The sequence below is a fragment of the Pristiophorus japonicus genome, chromosome 14 (genome assembly GCF_044704955.1).
Source record: "Pristiophorus japonicus isolate sPriJap1 chromosome 14, sPriJap1.hap1, whole genome shotgun sequence".
Taxonomy (NCBI): Eukaryota; Metazoa; Chordata; class Chondrichthyes; family Pristiophoridae; genus Pristiophorus; species Pristiophorus japonicus.
In genome coordinates, this window is record NC_091990.1 from 33494743 (window position 1) to 33516988 (window position 22246).

Here is a 22246-nt window from a genome sequence, read left to right on the forward strand (position 1 = left end):
ATTGTACAGCTGACCCTAGGCAGATGGGTATTTTTGTTCCAGTGCAAACCCTCCAAACTAAACACGAGTAAAGCAGAATATAATCGGTAATTATTCATGTTTATAATACTTCGTGCAGTAAAGTCAATCCACTCCGTAGTTCCACCTAAAGGCATGTATTAGATCTAATTTTTCTCACTTAACTCTTTGTCAAACAGTATGTTTAATCTTTTCTACTTTCCTGTAATATTACTAGAATGCAAGATTCAGATGAGGAGATAAGGTTAAAAGCCTTGGCCATTACATAGAATTTTTTACAAACAGAATTTTAACTACAGCCAAAGAGTGGACCAGTGCTACGTTAAAATAAAGCTATGAACTTACGGCTCCCATCAATAAAAGTAGATGTTGTTGGCAGTGAGATCTCTTGGGTTTTTGGAGCGACGATAGCCACTGGGAACTGATTTACTCGAAGGGCTGCAAAATAAACCAATCATAATTAAATAAAACAATTTTTAAAGTATCTAATTTGCTAAAACAACTATCACTAATACAAAGATAGGTATGTAGCAAACAACAGTTATATTGGCAATCAGCAACATTACTTGAACAATGCAGCAACAAACCCAGCTTCACAGAATAACCTTCACTGCATTAGAATGTAACTATCAAATATTTTATTTTAACATCTAGGTAATGAAGAAGCTTTTTAGTATTCTCAAATATGAACTATTTTTTAGAACTATTCAATTACAACAGAAATGATGTAAGCATGTACAATTCTCAATACCAGAAACTAGAAAGAGAAACATTTATATTAAAAATCTTGCATGTGCATGACTTCATGTCTGTGCCCCTTGACTTCTTGATTTCATGCTGTTGTCATAATGGCCGGAGTTTGCAGTCAGCGGCAAATGAACAGTAACCGTTCATTACACTTATCCACAGACTCTCTGTGGGCTTTTGCATTGGAACTTACCGTTATTAGAGAACCAGAACAGTGATGCACCTTCTGTAAGCAATGGTGTATCTTCTTCGTAAAGATTCTTCAATCTGATTGGCTGAGACACGCAAGGGGGAACTTTAACCTAAAAACAGGTGGGTTGTGGCGAGTGGGTAGTTAAGCGGTAAAAATCTGAATCCGACCTGAACCCACCCAATTTTGGTTTTAACGACGAGATAGGTGGGGGGGTTTGGCCAATCCACTGCCAGCAGACGGGTCATATATTTAAAAATTACAATAGGGTCAGAATTACATGCGAGTGCCCTGGTTCAATTATCCCCGCCCTTCAACTCCGCTTTCACCAGAAGATTACATTTGGTCTTGAATTCCATGTGTAATGCTATGCAAGATCAACTGGTAAATAAATTTAAGATCTTACATCTGCATGCATTTCCTCTGTACAAAACCTGCCCAAAATCAAAGAATCTCCCCAAATCTCCAGTAACAAATCTGACCTTCTCAATGACGTCAAGTTGAAATTGCTACGAATTGATTGTTTAAAACCCATAAAATGAAGCTGTGTGATTGATGCAGATCCTTGTTTTGGATACTTTAAACAGGAACAGATCGTCAGTTTACAGCATGTGCGCTAACATTGGCACATTGGGTTGTTTACAGTTTATGTTGTAATCTGCACGCAATGCTAATGTCACATGATTCTTGCAAAACAAGTAGTAAGCATATTCTGAAAAATATTCAAGGATTTCTCAGTAATGTTACACAGAAGTTAGCACCCATATGATATTAATTCACCATTGGTTAAATGATTTGGGTCATCAATTTACTTCCTTCTCCATTCCATAATTTAGTTTCTAACCCCTTCATGTTCAGCTTGTAACATGGCTCTTTAGTAAAGCATCATGGCATGACTCTTCATCGCCACAGAATACAACTTGCCAGTCAAGTTGCTGTTAACATGCACACTCACTTGCACTTTAATGATTTGTTTGCTCTGACTCAGTACCTCCTGCTATACTTGTGAAGTCATGTTTACAGCCATGAATACCAACCTGGTTTAACAGTCACATTCACTGATCCTTCTCCATATGCATTGTCTCCTTCAACAATTAGTTTAAATATGTAGAAACCAGCCGAAAGCTGAAAAATGGAAGAACCGTTCAGGTCAATATATGATGCAAGGCATCAACATTGCACTTGCACTAAAAGTACATATAATGGAAAATACTTTTTATATAAAGCTACCAAGTTTGTTTTAGAATATATACTACGTACAATATGCTCAAAGCATATCTGTATTAAAAATATCAAAACTTATATGCTATAATTACACCCTCCTCGTTTCTTCTAATGTTGTAAAGGTGTCAGCTGTGGTTCAGTGGGTAGCACCCTTGCCTGTGTCAGAAGGTTGTGGGTTCATAATCTCACTCCAAACACTTGAACACAAAATTCTAGGCTGACACTCCAGTGCAGTGCTGCACTGTCAGAGGTGCTGTCTCGAGACGTTAAATGGAAGCCCCTTCTGATCTCTCAGGTGGATGTAAAAGATCCCACTGCATTGTTTCGAAGAAGAGCAAGGGAGTTATCCCCAGTGTCGTAGCTAATATTTATCCCTCAATAAACATCTCCAAAACGGATTATCTGGTTATTATCACATGGCTGTTTGTGGGAGCTTGCTGTGCACAAATTGACTGCCGTGTTTCCTACATTACAACAATGACTACACTTCAAAAAGTACCCCATAGGCTGAAAAACACTTTGGGATATCCAGTGGTTGTGAAAAGCACTACAGAAATGCAAGTCTTTTTTTCTCTATTAGCCTCTAACATTGTGGATTTGCCTGCACAAACCAGATGACACCACAAACCAATTTGATCCTAATATTAATTCATATTTAACACCATAGATCAGATTGTTAGGTAAAAAATGTCACGCCTTTTTTAGCTATCATTATACTTTTCCATTCCTATCCCCTCCCCCATTAATCCTCTACTTCCAGCATTTTGCGCCCTCTGCTCCCAAAGGCCGTTTCTGCAGCTTTAGCTGCTACTATGATAGCACTGTTTAAATTCAGATTCTGGGAGACGGACATCCATGAGACAACTCCCAGCATTCATATGACTAAAAATTGTCTCCAAGTCTCCTGCTGGAATGAAGCGCCAGATTTAGCAACGTAAACACTAAGCTGGCTCACAGACACCAGGCTCCTGGAATTAGAATTAAAATGGCACCAATAATATAAAAGTACCAGACATACAGAAAGGTAGTTCAAAAAGATAGAGACACATAGTCAGAGACAGATAAGAACAAATATAAAGAAACAGCCAGTGCAAATGAAAGATTTGTAGGTTAATACAATGTAGAATTGACAGGAGAAATGCAAGGGAGAGAAAAAGAAAGCATGACAGAAAGAATTAGCAAATGGAAGACAAGTAGGAAGACAACATTTCAATAAAAATCTGCCGGCAATGCCGCAAGAGAACATCTGGTATAGTTATATCAGAGGTGAGGAGCCACAAATTATTGCTGGTAGATCAAACATACAGCATCAATTCATTGAAAAAAGTACAGCAATCTTTTGCCAAGTCAGCCACTATTTGCATTTTACTATTCTGATCATGTTATTTAGGTCAACTTCAAGGGCAAAATTAACAATAAAGTATATATTTTGGTTTTTGTTCATTTTACTGGGCAGTTAACATGTTTATTAGCCAGTATAACCTGAGTCACATCCTGGTTGCTTCTTGGTTAAATATCATGCGTAATTCTTACTGATGTTAGACTGCATTAAGACCATGGTTCAAAAAGTTAACTAATCATTTCAGGAACAATATACAGGTAATAATGAACGAATTCTTAATTCCGTAACACACAACTGCATAGTCGATCCTTGCTTTCTGTGTACATTATTTTAAAATAAATGTTTTAAAGCATCACTCAAGGCCCACATCTGCATTGGTGGTGATAGCACAAATCAAGTTTACTGCCTGTTCAAGTCTGGGTCAGAAACAGAATTTATAGATGGAAAGCAGAATTTTCCAAATTGATTGTTATACGCTGATACACGAGTGCTAATCCTTTTCTATAACTGATTAACATGGTCAAATCATGGGGCTTCATTTGAGAAGTAACTGTGTAAGCTTGCATCAGATAGAAAATATTTATTGGCCAGCATAACATAAACCACATCCTGGTTGCTTAAAATACTGCCCTGGCAACATACCATGCTCATGCACATTATAACATCCATTGTTAGAGCTGCCTATTCATTATTATTCCTTAAAGAACAACCCACCTACCATTTTAATAATTGCAATAACAATTAGATTATTTGGGTGGGTCATTCATTATTTTCATCCACTTACTTTGGAGAGTTTAAGAGTCTTTGAGTGCTGGCCCTCCATGACTCCCACAGAGTCTTGTGGGTGTGTGGTAAGTTGCCAATCATATTTATAGGTTGATCCTTCAAAAAAAACATGATCATCATCAGAGCTGTGTTGCATGTTAAAACCAGTTCCTGCCACGGCAACGCTTCCTTCAGGCAAATTAATGAGATACACTTCAGCATGTAATGGGAATGTTTTCAATATTAAGTACCTTTCCATTTATGTTGCTTAAAAGTCTTCTAACGCATGGAGTGACTTGTAAATTTAGTGACATTTCCCTCTCTGTAGAGACCTCAACAAAGAACTCCGCAATGATGTCAACTAAAGACCAAGTGTTTTTTTAGATTACACTTGAAATCTCAGATTGGCATCATCGCCAATGCTTGATGTTGACTGGGAAGAATCTGAGCTGGGAAGCTTCATACATCAGGCAGGTACCTGGCTAGTATCAAATCTGACAATTCTGATTTGGCCAGTTCTGACGAAGGATCATCAATCTGAAACGTGAACTCGGTTTCTCTGTCCACAGATGCTGCCTGACCTGCTGAGTATTTCCAGCATTTTCTGCTTTTATTTCAGATTTCCAGCATCCGTAGTATTTTGCTTTTAGCCTCAAATCTGATTGGGTTAAGCCAAAATGACACTTAAAACAGAGAAAAAGAATTTCAAGCTGTGAAATTTTACACAGTCAAATGGGGTTGGGGTACTTTATATTGAAAATACTTCCGTTTCACATAATTTCCTGAAAAAAATCACACACTTCCTTCATTTCTTACAAGAAAACTGTAAAAATTTAAATGATAAAAGTCACACCAATAATGATATTATGAATTATTCATATAAACAACTTTGATTTATATAGTGCCTTTAACGTAGTAAAACGTCCCAAGGCACTTCAAGGTAGGATTTAAGGAGCGTATTAAAGGAGGAAAGAGAGGTAGAGAGGCAGAGAGGTTTAGGGAGGGAGTTCCAGAGCTTCGGGCCCAAGCAGCTGAAGGCATGGCCACTGATGGTTGAGCAGTTATAATCAGGGATGCTCAAGAGGGCAGCATTTGAGGAGCGCAGATAGAGGGGGGGGTTGTGAGGCTGAAGGAGATTACAGAGATAGGGACGGGCAAGGCCATGGAGGAATTTGTAAACAAGGATGAGAATTTTGAAATTGAGGCATTGTTCAACCATGAGCCAATTTAGGTCAGCGAGCAGAGGTGATGGGTGATTGTGACTTGGTGCGAGTTAGGACACGGGCAGCCGAGTTTTGGATAACCGAGTTTACGTAGTGTTGTATGTGGGAGGCCAGCCAGGAGTGAGTTGGAGTAGTCACATCTAGAGGTAACAAAGGCATGGATGAGGGCTTCAGCAGCAAAGAGCCAAGGCAGGGGCAGAAGCAGGCAATGTTGCGGAGGTGGAAAAAGACGGTTTTAGTTTTGCCACAGATGTGGCCGGAAACTCATTTCAGGGTCAAATATGACACCTTGGTTGCGAACAGTGTGGTTTAGCCTCAGATAGATGTTAGGGAGAGGGATGGAGTCAGTGGCTAGGGAACGCAGTTTGTGGCGGGGACCAAAGGCAATGGCTTCGGTCTTCTCAATATTTAATTGGAGAAAATTTCTGCTCATCAAGTACTAGATGTCAGACAAGCAGTTTGATCATTTAGAGACCAAGGAGTGGTCGAGAGAAACGGTAGTGATGTAGAGTTGGGTGTCGTCAGCGTACATGTGGAAACTGACGCCGTGTTTTTGGATGATGTGGTCAAGGGGCAGCATATAGCTGAGAAATAGGAGGGGGGCCAGGGATAGATCCCTGGGGGGCACCAGAGGTAAATATGTGGGAGTGGGAAGAGAAGCCATTGCAGAAGATTTTCTGAAGTTGATCTGCATTTCCTAATTTAAAAAAATTACATTATACAACTTGGAAAAGAATATTAAACAGCTGAATTACAACTAATATAGAAGGTAAAATTTTGTTTAATTCACAACAACCAAAAGCAACTTGACTTGCAAGCGGCAGTCCCGACCTGACCTGGTTGGGAACAGAGGAGGAGGAGCAGCAGCAGTAGCAGCCCCTGCGGTGAGCAGGTAAGAGAGCGCGATGAAGGAGAACAGGGCAACACATTCACTATCACAGGAAGGCAGGGAAGTGATTGGTTGGTGAGTTTTTCTCTCTCTTTTCTTGCTTTAAATTAAAGGCCTTAAATTAGGGGCTGGGATTAATAACTAAAAACTAAATCTAATTAATTAAATACATTAGAGACGACGTGTCAGTGCTGTAACATGTGGAAGCTGGTGGACACCACTGAAGTCCACGGCGACCACATCTGCAGCAAGTGTCTGCAGCTCGAGGAACTTTGGCTCCGCGTTGATGAGCTGGAGTCCGAGTGCAGACACTGCGACACATCAGGGAGGGGGAGAGTTACCTGGACGCCGCGATCCAGGAGCTCGTCACACCAATTAGATAAATTTAATTCAAATTCAAATTTGATCCGTGGTCAGGGACAGGAGGGTGTGACTACAAGTGAGGAAGGTATGGGAACTCAGGGTGGAGTGATGGAGGAGCCTCAGCCCTTGCTCTTTTCCAACAGGTTCGAGAGCAGGGACTGCAGGGAGAATGAGCAAACTGACCACAACACCGTGGTACAAGGGGCCATTCAAGTGGGGGGAGTAAAAAGAAACAGTGGTAAGGGACAGTATCATTAAGGGATAGATACTGTTCTCTGCAGCCAAGACTGAGAGTCCCGAAGGCTGTATTGCCTACCTGATGCCAGGTTAAGGATATCTCCTCAGGGCTGGAGAGGAACTTGAGAGTGGGAGGAGGAAGATCCAGTTGTCGTGGTCCACGTGGGTACCAACGACATAGGTAGGACAAAAAAAGGAGGTTCTGCTGAGGGATTATGAGCAGCTAGGGGCCAAATTAAAAAATAGAACCACAAAGGTAATAATCTCTGGATTACTCCCCGAGCCACGAGCAAATTTGCATGCACGGTGCCCAGAATAGCAACCTGTCGTTACAGCCCTGCCAGCAGCGGTAAGTATGAATACCTGCAAAAAAGGCAAGTTAAAGTTTTCATTTTTTAATTGTTTTGCAGTGATTAGATAGTTAAGGGTCTTGTAAATATGTTTTTGGAATGTTTTTTGGAATTTTGTTTGTTGTTTTCCCCCCCTCCCAAAGCCTTTATCGCAGCGCTCACGGACTAAAGTTGCCGAAACTCGCTTTTTGCGCCGTGAATTCTTGTGCAACGCTGCCCTTACCCCTGGCGTAGACGTAAAGGCTAAAAGTTCGGCCTAAAAATGGTAGCGCAGCGAAAACGGTAAGTTTCACATATCGCTACTATTTTCACCGAAAACCCCCGAAAGGCGAAAACCCAAAGAGCCTCAGAGTTTACTCCACAAAGCACAAGAACTTTGCTCTCACTGTTAGTGGATCATCTGACTCCTTAGTTGAACTCCTGATATGTAAAGTCTATCATTAACAGCCACCACATAGGCATCTTCTATGTCCAGAGTGAAGGTACATTTTGTTTGAAACACTTGCAAGTGAGGATCTTTTAGATGCTGCAACTGAATTTCTCAAAAAAAACTGCAGAACTGAATAAAAGCAGCTGTTCTTACACTTTTTTGAAAGAATGATTTGCTGGAGTTAGAGTTTCATAAATTATTATATGAATCTATGTACATTATTTCAAATAATCTCCATATCGACAGTATTAATATGATTATAATACCACAAGCCAGCCTCCAAAGTTGCTGACTGGTCCATAAAGTAACTTGGTTCCCATTGTCCAATCAGATCCCAACATTGGTGTTATGTGATGAGGATAAACCATAGATTGATCCAATCATTGGAGACGTAATTTAACCTCATTTTCACAATTAAGAGTGAAAAGAGATACAGAAACAATTTCAGAGAGAAGTTAAAAAAAAATTACCTGCAAGATAATTGGAAAACTAGTATTTTAAATAAAGATACACTGATCAAATTGCTCAGTGTAGTATTTATTCTGTAAAATCATTTGAATGAGGTGTATAACTTTTTAAAGTCACATTAGAATAATGCTTTTTACCATTTTGCTATCTAATTAGCTATATACTGTCAATTAACAATTACACTCACTTTGCAGACATATTGGGGCTGAAATTGCCCTGTACCCCAAACGGGGCGGATAATTCGAATTAAATGATTATTCTCTGTCCGAATCCATAGGACGGAGAATAGAGGGAAATTGGCCTCTAACTTTTTTAAATTTGTCCGGGCGGTGTTTGGGGCAGTTGAGGGGCGGAAATGCTTTGGGAGCGGGGCGGAAGGCGGGCGTGCCGCATCACGCCAACGTCTAGCACCGTCCCTCCCCTTCGCTTAAAGGAGATGGCCGCTGCGAGCTCTGCAGTCACTTTAGTGGCACCCATTGGGCCACCAGGGAGGTCTTTGGCTGGGCCAGTGGCCCAGCACCCAAGAGGGGATGCTGGGCTGCCTGTTGGCGGCCCGGCCGAACACATGGCCGCCATGATCGGGCCGACTTCAGAGTCTGCCGACAATTAAAATAAAATGGTGGCTGCAGCAGTGCGCCCTCCGCCTTAAGGGCGGACACATCGCGCAGCCACTGGCAACTTCTGGCCGTAAAAAGCTGTCGGGGGCACAGAGCAGCGGTGGCGGCTCTGCTCCTGCGGGCTGGAAAGGGATCACTGCTGGGCGGTAAGGGGCCAGCATGGGGACAATTTTGGTTGGGTCGGCCCATCTGCCTGCCCCCGGTCGGAAAGGCCTCTTAGAGGCGGTAATGGACCTTAAATAGGAGGAGAATTTCGGCCCCATTCTATGGTTTTAATGAGTTACTTCAACTTAGTTTTGTTGTAATTACATTTCTCATCAGATCACCGTTAACCACTCAAATGTACGTTAATACATTGTTTAACGTGTTAATTAAATAGTATTTACAGCATAGAAACAGGGCATTCAGCCCAACAGGTCCATACCTGTGATCGTGCATTTATTGTTTCTAAATGGCAGTAAAATTAATAATGTCCTAAATATATAAATTGTATCATATATTTAATACACCAAGTACAAATTAAATGCTAGTGAAGGACACAAATTTGTAGTGTATACCATATATCTATGAAAATTAAACATTTAAAATATACACTTTAGTGCAGGTTTTGAGCTTTGTTACAGTATAATGGGCCCAAGTTTCCACACAATAAAAAACGGGCGCCCCTCCGAGCTGGGTGCCCGTTTTCCGCGCCTAAAAAAAACCTCGCGATTCTGGAGCATTCTGCAGCTCCTTGTCTGCCTGGCGCAGCGCCCAGTAGGGCGGCGCCTACACTCGCGCCGATTTTGTAAGTGGGAGGGGGCGGGTACTATTTAAATTAGTTTTTTCCTGCTGGCAACGCTGCACGTGCGTGTTAGAGTGTGAAAAAAACATTGGCACTCGGCCATTATTGTAGTTTTTTGTAGCTGTTTAATTTTTGAACATTTTTAAATAAAAGCACATTGCCATCAGCGCATCAGCACTTGCAGCCTTCCCACTGTCTCCTGCCCCCCTCCCCCGCGGGAAGAACGGACGCCTCCCCGCCCCCTCAGGGAAGAACGGGCGCCTCCTCCTCCCCCCCCCCCCCCCCCGCGGGAAAGAACGGGCGCCTCCTCCCCCCCCCCCCCCCCGCCGCAGGAAGAACGGGCGCCTCCCCCCCCCCCCGCGGGAAAGAACGGGCGCCTCCTCCTCCCCGCCCCCCCCCCCCCGCGGGAAAGAACGGGCGCCTCCTCCCCCCCCCCCCCCGCCGCAGGAAGAACGGGCGCCTCCCCCCCCCCCCGCGGGAAAGAACGGGCGCCTCCTCCCCCCCCGCCGCAGGAAGAACGGGCGCCTCCCCCCCCCGCGGGAAAGAACGGGCGCCTCCTCCTCCCCGCCCCCCCCCCCCCCCCGCGGGAAGAACGGGCGCCTCAGGCTGACTGCAGAATTCTCCCTGCCTGAAGCACTTTCACACAGGTAGGAAGATGGTTTATTTAATCTTTTCTTTGCTTATAAATGTCTATTCAGGTTGGATTTATTTGTAGAAGTATAAATAAGGATTTATTGTAGAATTTAATGACTTCCCTTCCCCCCCCCCCCCCCCAACCTCGTTCTGGACGCCTAATTTGTAACCTGCGCCTGATTTTTTAATGTGTAGAACAGGTTTTTTCAGTTCTACAAAAATCTTCACTTGCTCCATTCTAAGTTAGTTTGGAGTACGTTGTCACTGTGGAAACTTTGAAATCAGGCGTCAGTGGCCAGACACGCCCCCTTTTGAAGAAAAAATTCTGTTCCAAAGTAGAACTGTTCTACCTGACTAGAACTGCAGAAAAAAAAATGTGGAGAATTGCGATTTCTCAGATAGTCCGTTCTCCACCAGTTGCTCCTAAAAATCAGGCGTAAATCATGTGGAAACTTGGGCCCATTATTCTGGACAGTTATAGCTACAGTTAAACCCTGGTGAAAGCAGATCAAATTTGGCAGAAATGATTGTATAAAAATTCTGATAGAAGCACAAAGGGAAGAATGGAACTGGAATTCCATGTTTGAATCAGGTAGACAACTGCCGAGTTGAAATCTGAACTACTTTCATGGCTTCTAACCATAATGGGCCATAAAGTGCAGCCTTTCCAGGTTCGTATGATGTGCGCATGCGCCCGAAGAGGCCCTGCAAATTCCGGGTTTAGGCGCGCGAAGCGCATGTGCCTAAACCCGGCACTTGCGATCTGTCAAAATTTCTTTTGGGCTATTTGTCCAATTCTTGCCAGGCGAATGTCCTTCAAACGCTTATGCCTGGTAACAGCAGCTTTTACCAGCATAAGAGTTTTAAAAGATAGAAAAAATAAATGTTATTACTTATTTTTATATTAAAAACCCTGCACATGAAGCTAAGTTTATGTTTAACATTACTAAAACATTTTTTTTTTTTTTTAATTTCAAAAAAATAATTTTTTAAATAAAACTTGGAATTTAATTTAAATTCTATTACTTTTAAAAAAAGTGAAGTGTTCTTTTTATTTGTGTGTGCCATTTTTTGTTTTTAAAAGGTATTCTCATTGATAGTAATGGGAGCTCGGAGCGTGCATTATTATCAATGAGAATACTACATTGTGATTGGTGGTCCAGGCCCACGTGATCCCAGGAAGCGCTTATGCTCCTTGGATGCGTGGACCTCTGCGCTGCGCATCTAGACCTCGGAGCCAAGTGTTCGTTCCTCCAGGAGCACCAGATACTTTCATAAATTGTTTTTCAGTTGAAGCCTCTGACCACAATTTTTGGCCCGGTTTGTTATTGGGTATGGACACGAGGCACAAAGATGTATATTTTCCAAAATATTCCAATTACGACTATTCACCCATTACATTTGTTATTTCCACTATTTCCCGATAACTCGTGACGAAGCTCATTCCATTTTGTAGAAACGTCCACCTCACCCACCACTGATACTGAAGTATAAGGTTTGGTTCTTGTTAATGTCTTTATTCTGCAACATAAGCTGCAAAGCAACACTAGAAATAGCCTTGCCTCCATTATTTTCTAATTTTCTTTACGTTGAAAAGGGCATTTCCAAAAGGAGCTCTCATTCATCAAAAGACTCCAAGTGGAATACAGAAGTGTGTTAAAGCAAACAAGAGAAGAAAACATTGTTTATATTTTTTTTTGAACAATTTGGAAGCCCTTACAGTCATTATATTCATGGATATGAGCAAATGTCAGCCACATCATCTTCCAATCCCACGAGAACACACCCATGGAGATTTCATGGTTCTGTTACAGAAATCAGACTTGAGACGGTTAAGCATGTTCAGCATTTTAAAAGGTAAAAGTGGATAAGACATAAGAACGTAAGAAATAGGAACAGGAGTAGGCCAGACGACCCTTTGGGCCTACTCCGTCATTCAATAAGATCATGACTGATCCGATCATGAACTCAGCTCCACTTCCCCGCCCGCTACCCATAACCCCTTATCCCCTCATCGTTTAAGAAACTGTCTATTTCTGTCTTAAATTTATTCAATGACCCAGCTTCCACATGCTCTCTGAGGCAGCGAATTCCACAGATTTACAACCCTCAGAAGAAATTTCTCCTCATCTCGGTTTATACATGAATCATTTGAATGCTGACTGACATCCAAGATGAGACAATCCACTAAGTGCATTCTTTTACTTCAGAGGAAACAGAGATCCGGTCCTCTTACCTTCAGGCGGTTTCTGTAGCACATATGCATTCAGCTCAACCTTATTCTTCGGCAGAGTGACCTCCACACTGTCTCCAGCAGAAACAACCAGTTCCTTTGCCACTAACACAGAAGACAAACAATGCTTTAGCATACAGGGAATCCAAACAAACTTCCTACCTCAACCATCCAGCTCCAATATAGCACACTGAATAATGATTGTCCTTGGCAAGTTTAAAAATATGGACATATTTTCTATTCTGCACATTCAACAGCTGACCTGCCAACTTCCATCACAATTCTTAGTTTATGTAAGGAGCCAATCTAAACACAATTAACGAGCAAGTAATTTAATATGTAAATCTTCTCAGACAACCTGTGAATTTATCTTATTAGCCCCCAAAACACCAAGTTAATGCTTTTAATCACTCTCATCCAATTTTGCAATTATATAACCCCCTACTGTTCAGTTTATTATTCCATGAATTGAAACTTAATTTTTTTTAAAAATATTTGCTATTTTAATTTCTGTTTGCAATAAGTAAATTTGATATTTATATTTAGTTGATAAACTGGTTATGATAATGACTACAATGTATTGTGAGGAAACCAGATAGGTGTCTAATTCTATCTGAATACAGGTCATCTCAAATCCATGAAAACGATATTAAAGGTCATAGAGCTGAATCCTTATGGAGAACTGATCATTCTTTTCACATTTTTATTTGATATAATGACCCATCCCCACTCTCACAGCTCAGAAAAATGTTATTTATGATCAGTAAATTTGGACACCAACATAGGTTTGGACTGAAATCTCCAATGAAAAGCATATTTCTAAAAAGCTACATTGTAATGATCAAAATTAACAAGCAAAAGGGAGGGGAACAGAAAGATAGAAACAAAGGGCCCAAGTTTCGGGCCGCGCCTAGAACAGCGCAGCCCCGACCTGGACGCCCGTTTTTCGCGCCACAAAGTGCGCCTAAAAAAAACTTCCAGATTCTCCGGCTCCCTGCTGGTCCTCTGGTCCTCGGCGCGGCACAGCACGAGCTGTAGGGGGCGGAGCTAGGTCCCTGCGCTGAAAACAGTGCCGGGACCTCTGCACATGTGCGCTACAGTGAGCGCACATGTGCAGTAGCTCCAGGCACCCAAAACTGTGTGGGAGAGGCCCGAAGCACGCAGCCCCTAGCCGAATGGCCTCATTGGGGCTGCGTGCATAAGGCTCCTCCCACGGCCAGCTCCTGCTTCCTCCCAACCCGACTCGACTCCCGCTTCCCCACCCCCCCACCGCCCCCGGACCCGACCCGACCCCCTGGACTGGACCCGACCCGCGTTCCCCACCGCCCCCCACCCGACCTCCCTCTCCCCCACCACCCCCCCGGACCGGACCTGACCCAACTTGACCGATCTCCCTCCCCCCGCCCCCACCCGAACCAACCCGACCTCCATCCTCCCCCCCCCCCCCCCACCGACCCGACCCGTGCTCCCGACCGCCTCCCCCGGACCCGACCCGCGCTCCCGACCCGACCCAACGCCACCTACCTGTAAATCTGGTGCTGGGGACGGGCCCGGCCGGGCCCGGCCCATTCAGCCGGGCCCGTCCCCATTCAGCCTCCCCCCACCCCCTTCTCCTTTCCCTCCCCCCCTTCTCCTTTCCCCTTCCCCCCCCCTTCTCCTTTCCCCTTCCCCCCCCCTTCTCCTTTCCCCTTCCCCCCCTTCCCCTTTCCCCTTCCCCCCCTTCCTGTCAGAAACACAGACGCTGACAGACAGAGAGTGAGACACAGACAGATAGAGACACTGACAGAGACACACTGGGGGTGGGGGGGGATCCCAGTACGCTGTTGGAGGGCTCCCGGTGCTTCAGTCGGTAAGTAGAAAATGTTTTGTTTTATTGATTTAAAAAAAAAAAAATTATTTCTTATTGATTTTTTTTGATTGATTTATTTGTTGATTTATTGATGTTTTTATCATTTATTATTGACGATGGCTCTTTATTTGTAAAACTGAAGTGTTTAATGTTTGCAAACTTCCCTTTAAACCCCCCCCCCCCATTCCCTATGCCTGATTTGTAACCTACGCCTGATTTTCTAAAGTGTAGACAAGGTTTTTTCGAGCGTACAAAAATCTTCACTTACTCCATTTTAAGTTAGTTTGGAGTAAGTTTTCACTGCCGAAACTTTGAAAACAGGCGTAAGTGGCTGGACACGCCCCCTTTTGAAAAAAAAATTCTGTTCCAAAGTGAAACTGTTCTAACTGACTAGAACTGGAGCAAACTAAATGCCGAGAATTTTAATTTCTAAGGTACTCCGTTCTACACCAGTTGCTCCAAAAAATCAGGAGCAACTGAGGCCGAAACTTGGTGCCAAAAAACTGAACATACATGAGGGATTATTCAGAGATAATAATTCAGAAACCAAGTGCAAAAATATACAAAACAAAATACGGTAGATGCTGGAAATCTGAACCCCCCCCCTCCCTGAAAATGCTGGAAATACTCAGCAGGTCAGGCAGCATCTGTGGAGAGAGAAACAGAGTTAATGTTTCAGGTTGATGACCTTTCGCCAGTTGTTAACTTTGTTTCTCTCTCACAGATGCTGCCTGACCTGCTGAATATTTCCATCTTTTTCTGTTTTTATTTCAGTACAAAAATATAGTCCTGGAATTAATTATACAAGATGTTTGATAATGCTGCATACTTTTACAGTATTGAATCCCAAAAGCAAATCTGGGAAATTGAGAAAATTATATTTGAGGGACAACACCTAATCCTGGGTAAGAGACAAGTCCTAAGTCGAGTAGAAATGAGACACTTGGTGTTATACTTAACATTTAGTAGTTGCAAGTATAGCTGAGATTTCAAAACATGACTCAGTATTGATTTTTTTATATAATCCTAATTTTTATATCAACAACACGTATTAAAATAGGCTGGTAAAGGCATTTCAGTGTCAGCCTTGGCTCAGTGATAGCTCTCTTGCCTCAGAGTCAGAAGATCATGGGTTCAAGCCTCACTCCAGAGACTTGAGCAGAAAATCTAGAGAATCTAGGTGGTACCGCCTAGTACAGTACCGAGGGAGTGTTGCACTGTCGCAGGTGCCGTCTTTCAGATAAGATATTAAACCGAGACCTTGTCTGTCCTCACAGTGGATCTAAAAGTTCTACAGCGCTATTCTAGAAAAGCAGGGGAGTATTCCTGGTGTCCAGCCAATCTTTGCCCCTCAACCCACACACCATTGAAAATAGACTATCTGGTTATTTACCAATTTAGCTCAAATTAGTTACTGTGTTTCCCTACAATACAATTGTAGCTACACTTCAAAAGTACTTCATTGGCTGCAAAGCACTTTGGGTGTCCTGAGATTTTGAAAGGCACTATGTAAATGCAAGTTCTTCCTTTCCTTTAAACTACTCTTTCCTTTCCTCCTCCAAAAGACCATGAAGTAAAAAAACTCCTATACGAGACCTTCTCTTTTTTTTATTATTGGAAGAAGTTTGTTGGAGACAAGCAGAAGGGTTAATTTTCACTTTCAACTCATGGGCTATAATCTAGTAGAGCAGACAGCCCACCCATTGCAGAACCTGCCTGATTGTCATCCCATTGATATAGAGGGGATGAAAATTGGGTGGGTTCTATCTAGGGTGGGTGATCTGCTCAGTCAGATTAGTGCCCAATCGGTGATGGTGAAAATTCAGCTTACTATATGTCAGGTCTGCTGGTTAGAAAGACTTGCTGGGATCATGAATTTTGCATTGAGCAGGAATCAGCGTTGTGTGGATTTTATAATTGCTAGTCACCCATCCCACTACTGAAGTATCAATGAAACAATCAATACTCATAGCTCCTGTGCTGCCAGGACAGATCAATCAATAGATTCAGCTTACCTGGTTTCTCTGGAACAACTGTGGTTGCACTTGTAGTGCTGGATGTAGAAGCAGGCCTTATACTTTGCACAGTAGTTTTCACTTGAGCTGGCAGAGTGATCAGGAGCGGGGGTGAAATGGTGACAAATGGCAATGTCCCAACTATACTGTTGTTTGTTGAATTCATTTGCGTCCATTTCTGATTGGCTGATGGACTGGACAATTTGGAATTAGAAGAAGGAACAACCAAAGAGGCAGTGCTTGGCAAAGAGGTGCTCTTAGGGACCTAAACAAATGGGCAAAGATTAATTCTTAGATTACATGCACATTTTTTGTCAAAATTAAAATATGATTTTTATAACTTTATTTGACAAATCCACCTAAAAATGGAAGACTACTTAAAATGCATTTATAAAATAAATTATTCGCATTTAAACTGTCCGTGCAGAAATAAAATCCCAGAAACATTAGTGCTGAAAGAGATAAACAGAAGTATAAACGCTTAAATGTATCTTGCATATAAAACAAAGTATTACATTACTCCTTACCAATTAAAAATGTCATAGTTAATATGCAATCTCAAATAGCTGATATGATGGTGGTATTACATAGCAAAATGTCCAAATTGGTGGTGGTGGGGGGGGCCTGGGAGGGGGGATTGAGCAGAGCAGGTATTGGAAGATTTGAGAGCACCAGTTAAGGTAGAGTGCAGCTCTACTTACAACAAACCATGTGGCTGAGACACGTGGGATATTACAATCAAAAGTGATGTTCGATCACTACCTGGAACCTGGAACTAGGGAAATACAAGCAATCTGGGACCCAATCTTGAAGATCCACTCCACACAAGCTACCCAGTCAATGGCTGTTAGGGTACTGACCCCAACCAACAAGACTCCCAGTATGCAGAGCCCCCCCACTCAATGCAAGCCCAACTAACTCTCAGAACCCAAAACCAAAACAAGCTGTCCCAGTGCAAACGCCTTCAACGCAATTCTCACACCGGCAATCGTGTAGTCAAGATGCGCAAGAAGTTCATAAATTATGTAAGGGAAAATACAGCTAAGTATGCAGTGGCCTCAAAATATCTTCGGAAAGTATACATGTAAATGTATAAAGAGATATATATTTAATAAAAAATAGGTTCATAAAATGTGAATGTACTTTCCTGAGAATCCAATAAAAAGACCTCCCTAAAACAGTGCTGATGGGGCAACTGAAACACCCTTATTGCCAAGCTAAGTGAGATCTGCTAAATCAGCACAAACTGTGGATCAAACTGCTCACCTTCCTGGTCTTTATGTCTCCGCTATTCACTAGATAACCTCACTGTGCCAACAAGGGAGCGAAGCAAGGATGTACGTCAATTAAAAACCTCTTACAACTTTAAACAACAAGTTTTTATATAGCATCTTTAATGTAAAATGTCCCAAGGTGTGTCACAGGAGTATTATAAAACAAAATTTGACACCGAGCCATACAAGGAGATATTAGGGCAGATAACCAAAAGCTTGGTCAAAAAGGTAGGTTTTAAGGAGGGTCTTACACGAGGAAAGCGTGATAGAGAGGTGGAGAGGTTTAGGGAGGGAGTTCCAAACTTAGGATTGAGGAAGCTGAATGCATGGCCACCAATGGTGGAGCGATTAAAATCAGGGATGCTCAAAAGGCCAGAATTGAAAGAGTGCAGATATCTTGGAGGGTTGCAGGCTGGAGGGGATTAGAGATTGGGAGGGGTATCAGTGTAGAGATCAAGTAATGAAATTCAACAATTCTGAATGGTTTCATACAAAACTTGAAGATTTCCCTTTTAACTGAATTATTTTCTATTCCCCACCCCCCACTTTGTTTCTTAAACTAAATTTCTCACTGAAGGAAACACTTATTCCTTTGAGGCTAACTTAAGTGTTTTACTCATGCAGCATTACTGCATCACTATACTCTGACAATTCTGTGAAGAGAGCTTAACACAATCCATTTAAAAGTGTCATTAACTTGCTCACAAACTAAATCCTCCGCCCAGTGTTGCGAATCATTTGCAGCTTGCTAGGTGTGACACTGCATTTTGTCACCACACCAACAGTAAGGACATTTACTGCCTGCTGGCTTAGAGAGCACACATGAGAATGTATTGTTCAAGGTACTGTACCCGATTACAATATCGTATATATACACTCCTGGATCATGCTCTTACCTTCACTGATATCCACACAAACACACTTATAGCAACAGTTAAAGATAGCAACCAGAATGGAAACTCTGTCCGATTTGTCCCTCCTTAACATGGGTGCTGAGGCCAACTGTGGCATCCGAACTGCTGCCTTGGCTGAGATCAACCTCGGACGTTCAGCCCCTCCCTCCTGTGGCTAATGGATCCATTGGGGGATCCGCAGACCACAAGAAGAACATACTTCTGTCAAATGAATTCACATTCAAAGCTGTAGTTAGAAGACCAGTTCTGCGTTGATGCCAAGCATTTTCAGGTGTACATCAATGTTAAACTGGTTGTATGGCTTTGAGAGTCAGGTCAGGAATCTGCTAAATGCCTTGATGTTGGGAATGAGCCAATACTGAACAACTTGCAGGAGCTGCCACTATTTTAGCATACTGTGGAGGACTAAAGGAAGATTCCAAATTTTTACCATCACTTTGCATTCACTAATAGACTGATCCATCTTTTTCTCAATGGGGCACTAAGATTAGTGTATCCTGGATGCCAATCCAGATCCTGGAATACAATTGAAAAGCCTGCAATGGTCTGGGGTTAAATCACTAACATTCAATTTCCAAGTTAAAAAAAAACATTTGGGGCTAGAAATTCATTTGGATAGCGCACCACACGAGGGGTGCTACAAGGGCACTAAAGGTTTGCAGCCGCGAGTGCCTGCATTGGCGCCACTTGGCAAATTCACCGGCGGCGCAGAGGAGTGTTGCCCGGGAGCGGCACACCCTGGTATCGACACGCATTCAAAATTTGTTTTGCGCTGCACCCATAACGCCCTGTAGTGACACCGCCAGGGAAAGCTGGCGAGCAGAGCTGTCCTGGCAGTGCTAAAGGAAGGAATGTTTGCATGAGGCAAGTGTGATTGATTTAGCTTTAATTGGGGTGGGTAATATATAGGGCATTTTTTTTGCATTTTATTTTCTGATTTTTTTTTTGTTGCAGGGAGACCTCTCATAGGGCGCTACGAAGCCGGCTCTTTAGCAAAAGATATTCAGTTGCTCAACCAGCCTAGCGCCCCAAAAGAAGTGTGGCTCGCTTCCCTTAACGCTCCACTCCACTGTCAGGACGCAACCACTGAATATTTTGGCTGCCGCCGCAACCAATGTCCCAACGCTAAATTTAGCGACTGCCTGACATTAACACACTAAAAAACCTCAATCAAATTTCCAGCCCTTCTACTCCTATTGGTTTGTTGATTCTTAAAAATGACCCGTAGCACCATTACAGCTTTATTCAAACAGGACGGATTACAGTTTTGTGCCAACACATATCCAACAAGATTTAATCCCAGTGAATTTCTACAGTCTTCCCAATCTTTCAAAATAATAATTTTATTTATATAGCACCTTTGACGTAGTAAAATATCCCAAGGCGCTTCACAGCAGTGTAACAAGATAAAACAGATAAATTTGACACCGAACCATCAAAGAAGAAATTACGGCAGATTGGTCAAAGAGGTAGGTTTTAAGGAGCGCCTTAAAGGAGGAAAGAGAGGTAGAGAGCCGGAGAGGTTTAGGGAGGGAGTTCCAGAGCTTAGGGCCCAACAGCTGAAGGCACGGCCACCAATGGTTGAGCAATTATAATGAGGATGTTCAAGAGGGCAAAATTTGAGGAGAGCAAACATCTTGTGGGGTTGTGAGGCTGAAAAAGATTATGGATAGGGAGGGGCGAGACCATGGAGTGATTTGTAAACAAGGATGAGAATTTTGAAATCGAGGCATTGTTTAACCGGGAGCCAATGTAGGTCAGAAAGCACAGGGGTGATGGGTGATCAACGATCAACATTTCTGCATAATAGGAAACAAAAAACCTAACATTATTCTGTGATTTATATAAATAAATGAAAAAAATGCAGAACCTCATTGAGCACCTTTCCTACATCCTTTACACCATACACATTTAGTTCCATCACTAACTAAGTATTTATCATTGTCAATTCAAGCATTGTAAATAATACTTCTTACTTCATAATTTGACATGGGCCAGAAACAATTTAAAAGAGCAAATGTTGGTTAATTCATGTAAATTCTGTGGGGGAAATTACAGAGGGGCAGCATTAACCAATGTCGATTTTAATATATTGATTTTGTTGGGAAATAATTGTGAAAAGGTGCAATCCATTGAGTTAACCCACGACTAAAACTCTTAATTACACGCTACCCAGTACCACACACAGCCAGGAGCATTTTACTGTGAGGTTTAATAATTTTTGACAAAAACTATCCCTCCAACATTCAACAATGCTCAGTGCATCTGGCACTTAGCACTAAAAAAATTATTGACATTTTAAGTCAATAATTCATTTAAGCATAGTTTGCCATTACATTTAAAGGATAACTGTACTATAGCAAATGTGGCAAGTAAAGATTCATGTTCAGCTGACAGGGAACAAATGAAGCAGAGTGGTGGAATTAAAAGTAGAGAGATCAATATATTTCTCTTTTTTGGATGATCCAGAGCAGAGATTGTTTGCCTGTTTAGTTATTCAACACCTTGTTGTGATTGGTCAAGTGAAAATCAATAGCTCACCACATGCAAGGTGTCAGGCCTCTGCAGGGATTTTGCACGAGACAGCAACTAACTTTTCTCCAAATAGGTAGGAGATTTGTTTAAAAATATCTTAGTTTTGGTAAATAGGAAGAAGTACTTTGCTTTGACCTACATTACCATTCTCCTGTAGTTCAATCTTGGTGCTCAGAAAGCATTCTGGTTTTGCTTTAGGACCACTCAAACACTCAATTGAATTACAGCTTCGTAACTCATTGCCAGATACTACTCAGCCTGTCTCAGAGCATTCCTCGCTACATCTCGTATTAGAAGAAACAATTTCTTCATGAATTTGAAATGACCTAAAAACTCTTTTTGTGAAGAAAAGCTTTAGAAACAAATCAGCAACATACATGATAAACCTTCATTTAGCAAGTCATGAGAACTTGGCCTTTAATAAACAAAATCCCAACTGTTGAGCGTTAAGTAACCAAATATATCTGAATGTCAGATTGATGGAGCTTTATTAGCTTTTTGCGATTAGGCTTAATATCTTTTGACATAAACGATCTCTCCAACACTCAACTAATCTCAGTGATCTGCCACTTAGCACTAAAAAAATAGAAAATCACATTTTAAGTCAATAATTCGGTATACAGGTATAGCATAGACTGTCATTAGGCTTAAAGGATAATTGTATGTAGAGAATGGGCCAAGTAAAAATTCTGCTTTATTGTAATCTGTTTTACATACTTTATACATCTAATTTTCTTGAATGTAATTTGAAGTGATAAAGCAGAACAGCTCAATTCCAGCTCGCCCCACTCCCTCCATCCAATACCCAGGTAAGGTGAAGTGGCAGATATAACAGTGAGGTTAGCATGTATACACCACTTGCTCAGTTAAGGTTGCTAACCCTCCAGGAAATAAAGATGAATCTCCTGGGCATTACTGCAAGCAACCAGGGAGAAAAATCAAAGGGGCATTTTTTTTTAAAAATTGTGCGATTAAAAAAAAATCTTTAAACACTTAGAAAAATATTGGAAATGGGAAAAAAGAATGTTTGAGTGGGTGGGGTGGTTGGAGGTCATGTGATGAAAACTCCAGGGATATGTCCAACCAACCAGAGTTCACAATCCACTGCTCAGACTACATTATAACTGCATTTGCCTCAGTCTCTCA

General features: G+C 42.1%; 1 protein-coding gene across 4 annotated transcripts in view; it reads right to left on the reverse strand.

Annotated features, from left to right (window-relative positions):
- The window catches only part of LOC139279847 (dyslexia-associated protein KIAA0319-like protein), a 109206-nt gene that overhangs the window by 45090 nt on the left and 41870 nt on the right, over positions 1–22246 (reverse strand). For all 4 annotated transcript variants that reach the window (XM_070899108.1, XM_070899107.1, XM_070899106.1 and 1 more), the window contains exons 4-8: positions 16378–16642; positions 12517–12618; positions 4306–4403; positions 1993–2080; positions 364–456 (exon numbers count right to left, since the gene is read on the reverse strand). In XM_070899108.1, the coding sequence (XP_070755209.1) occupies positions 364–456; positions 1993–2080; positions 4306–4403; positions 12517–12618; positions 16378–16642 (646 nt within the window). The remainder of the gene's footprint in view (positions 1–363; positions 457–1992; positions 2081–4305; positions 4404–12516; positions 12619–16377; positions 16643–22246) is intronic.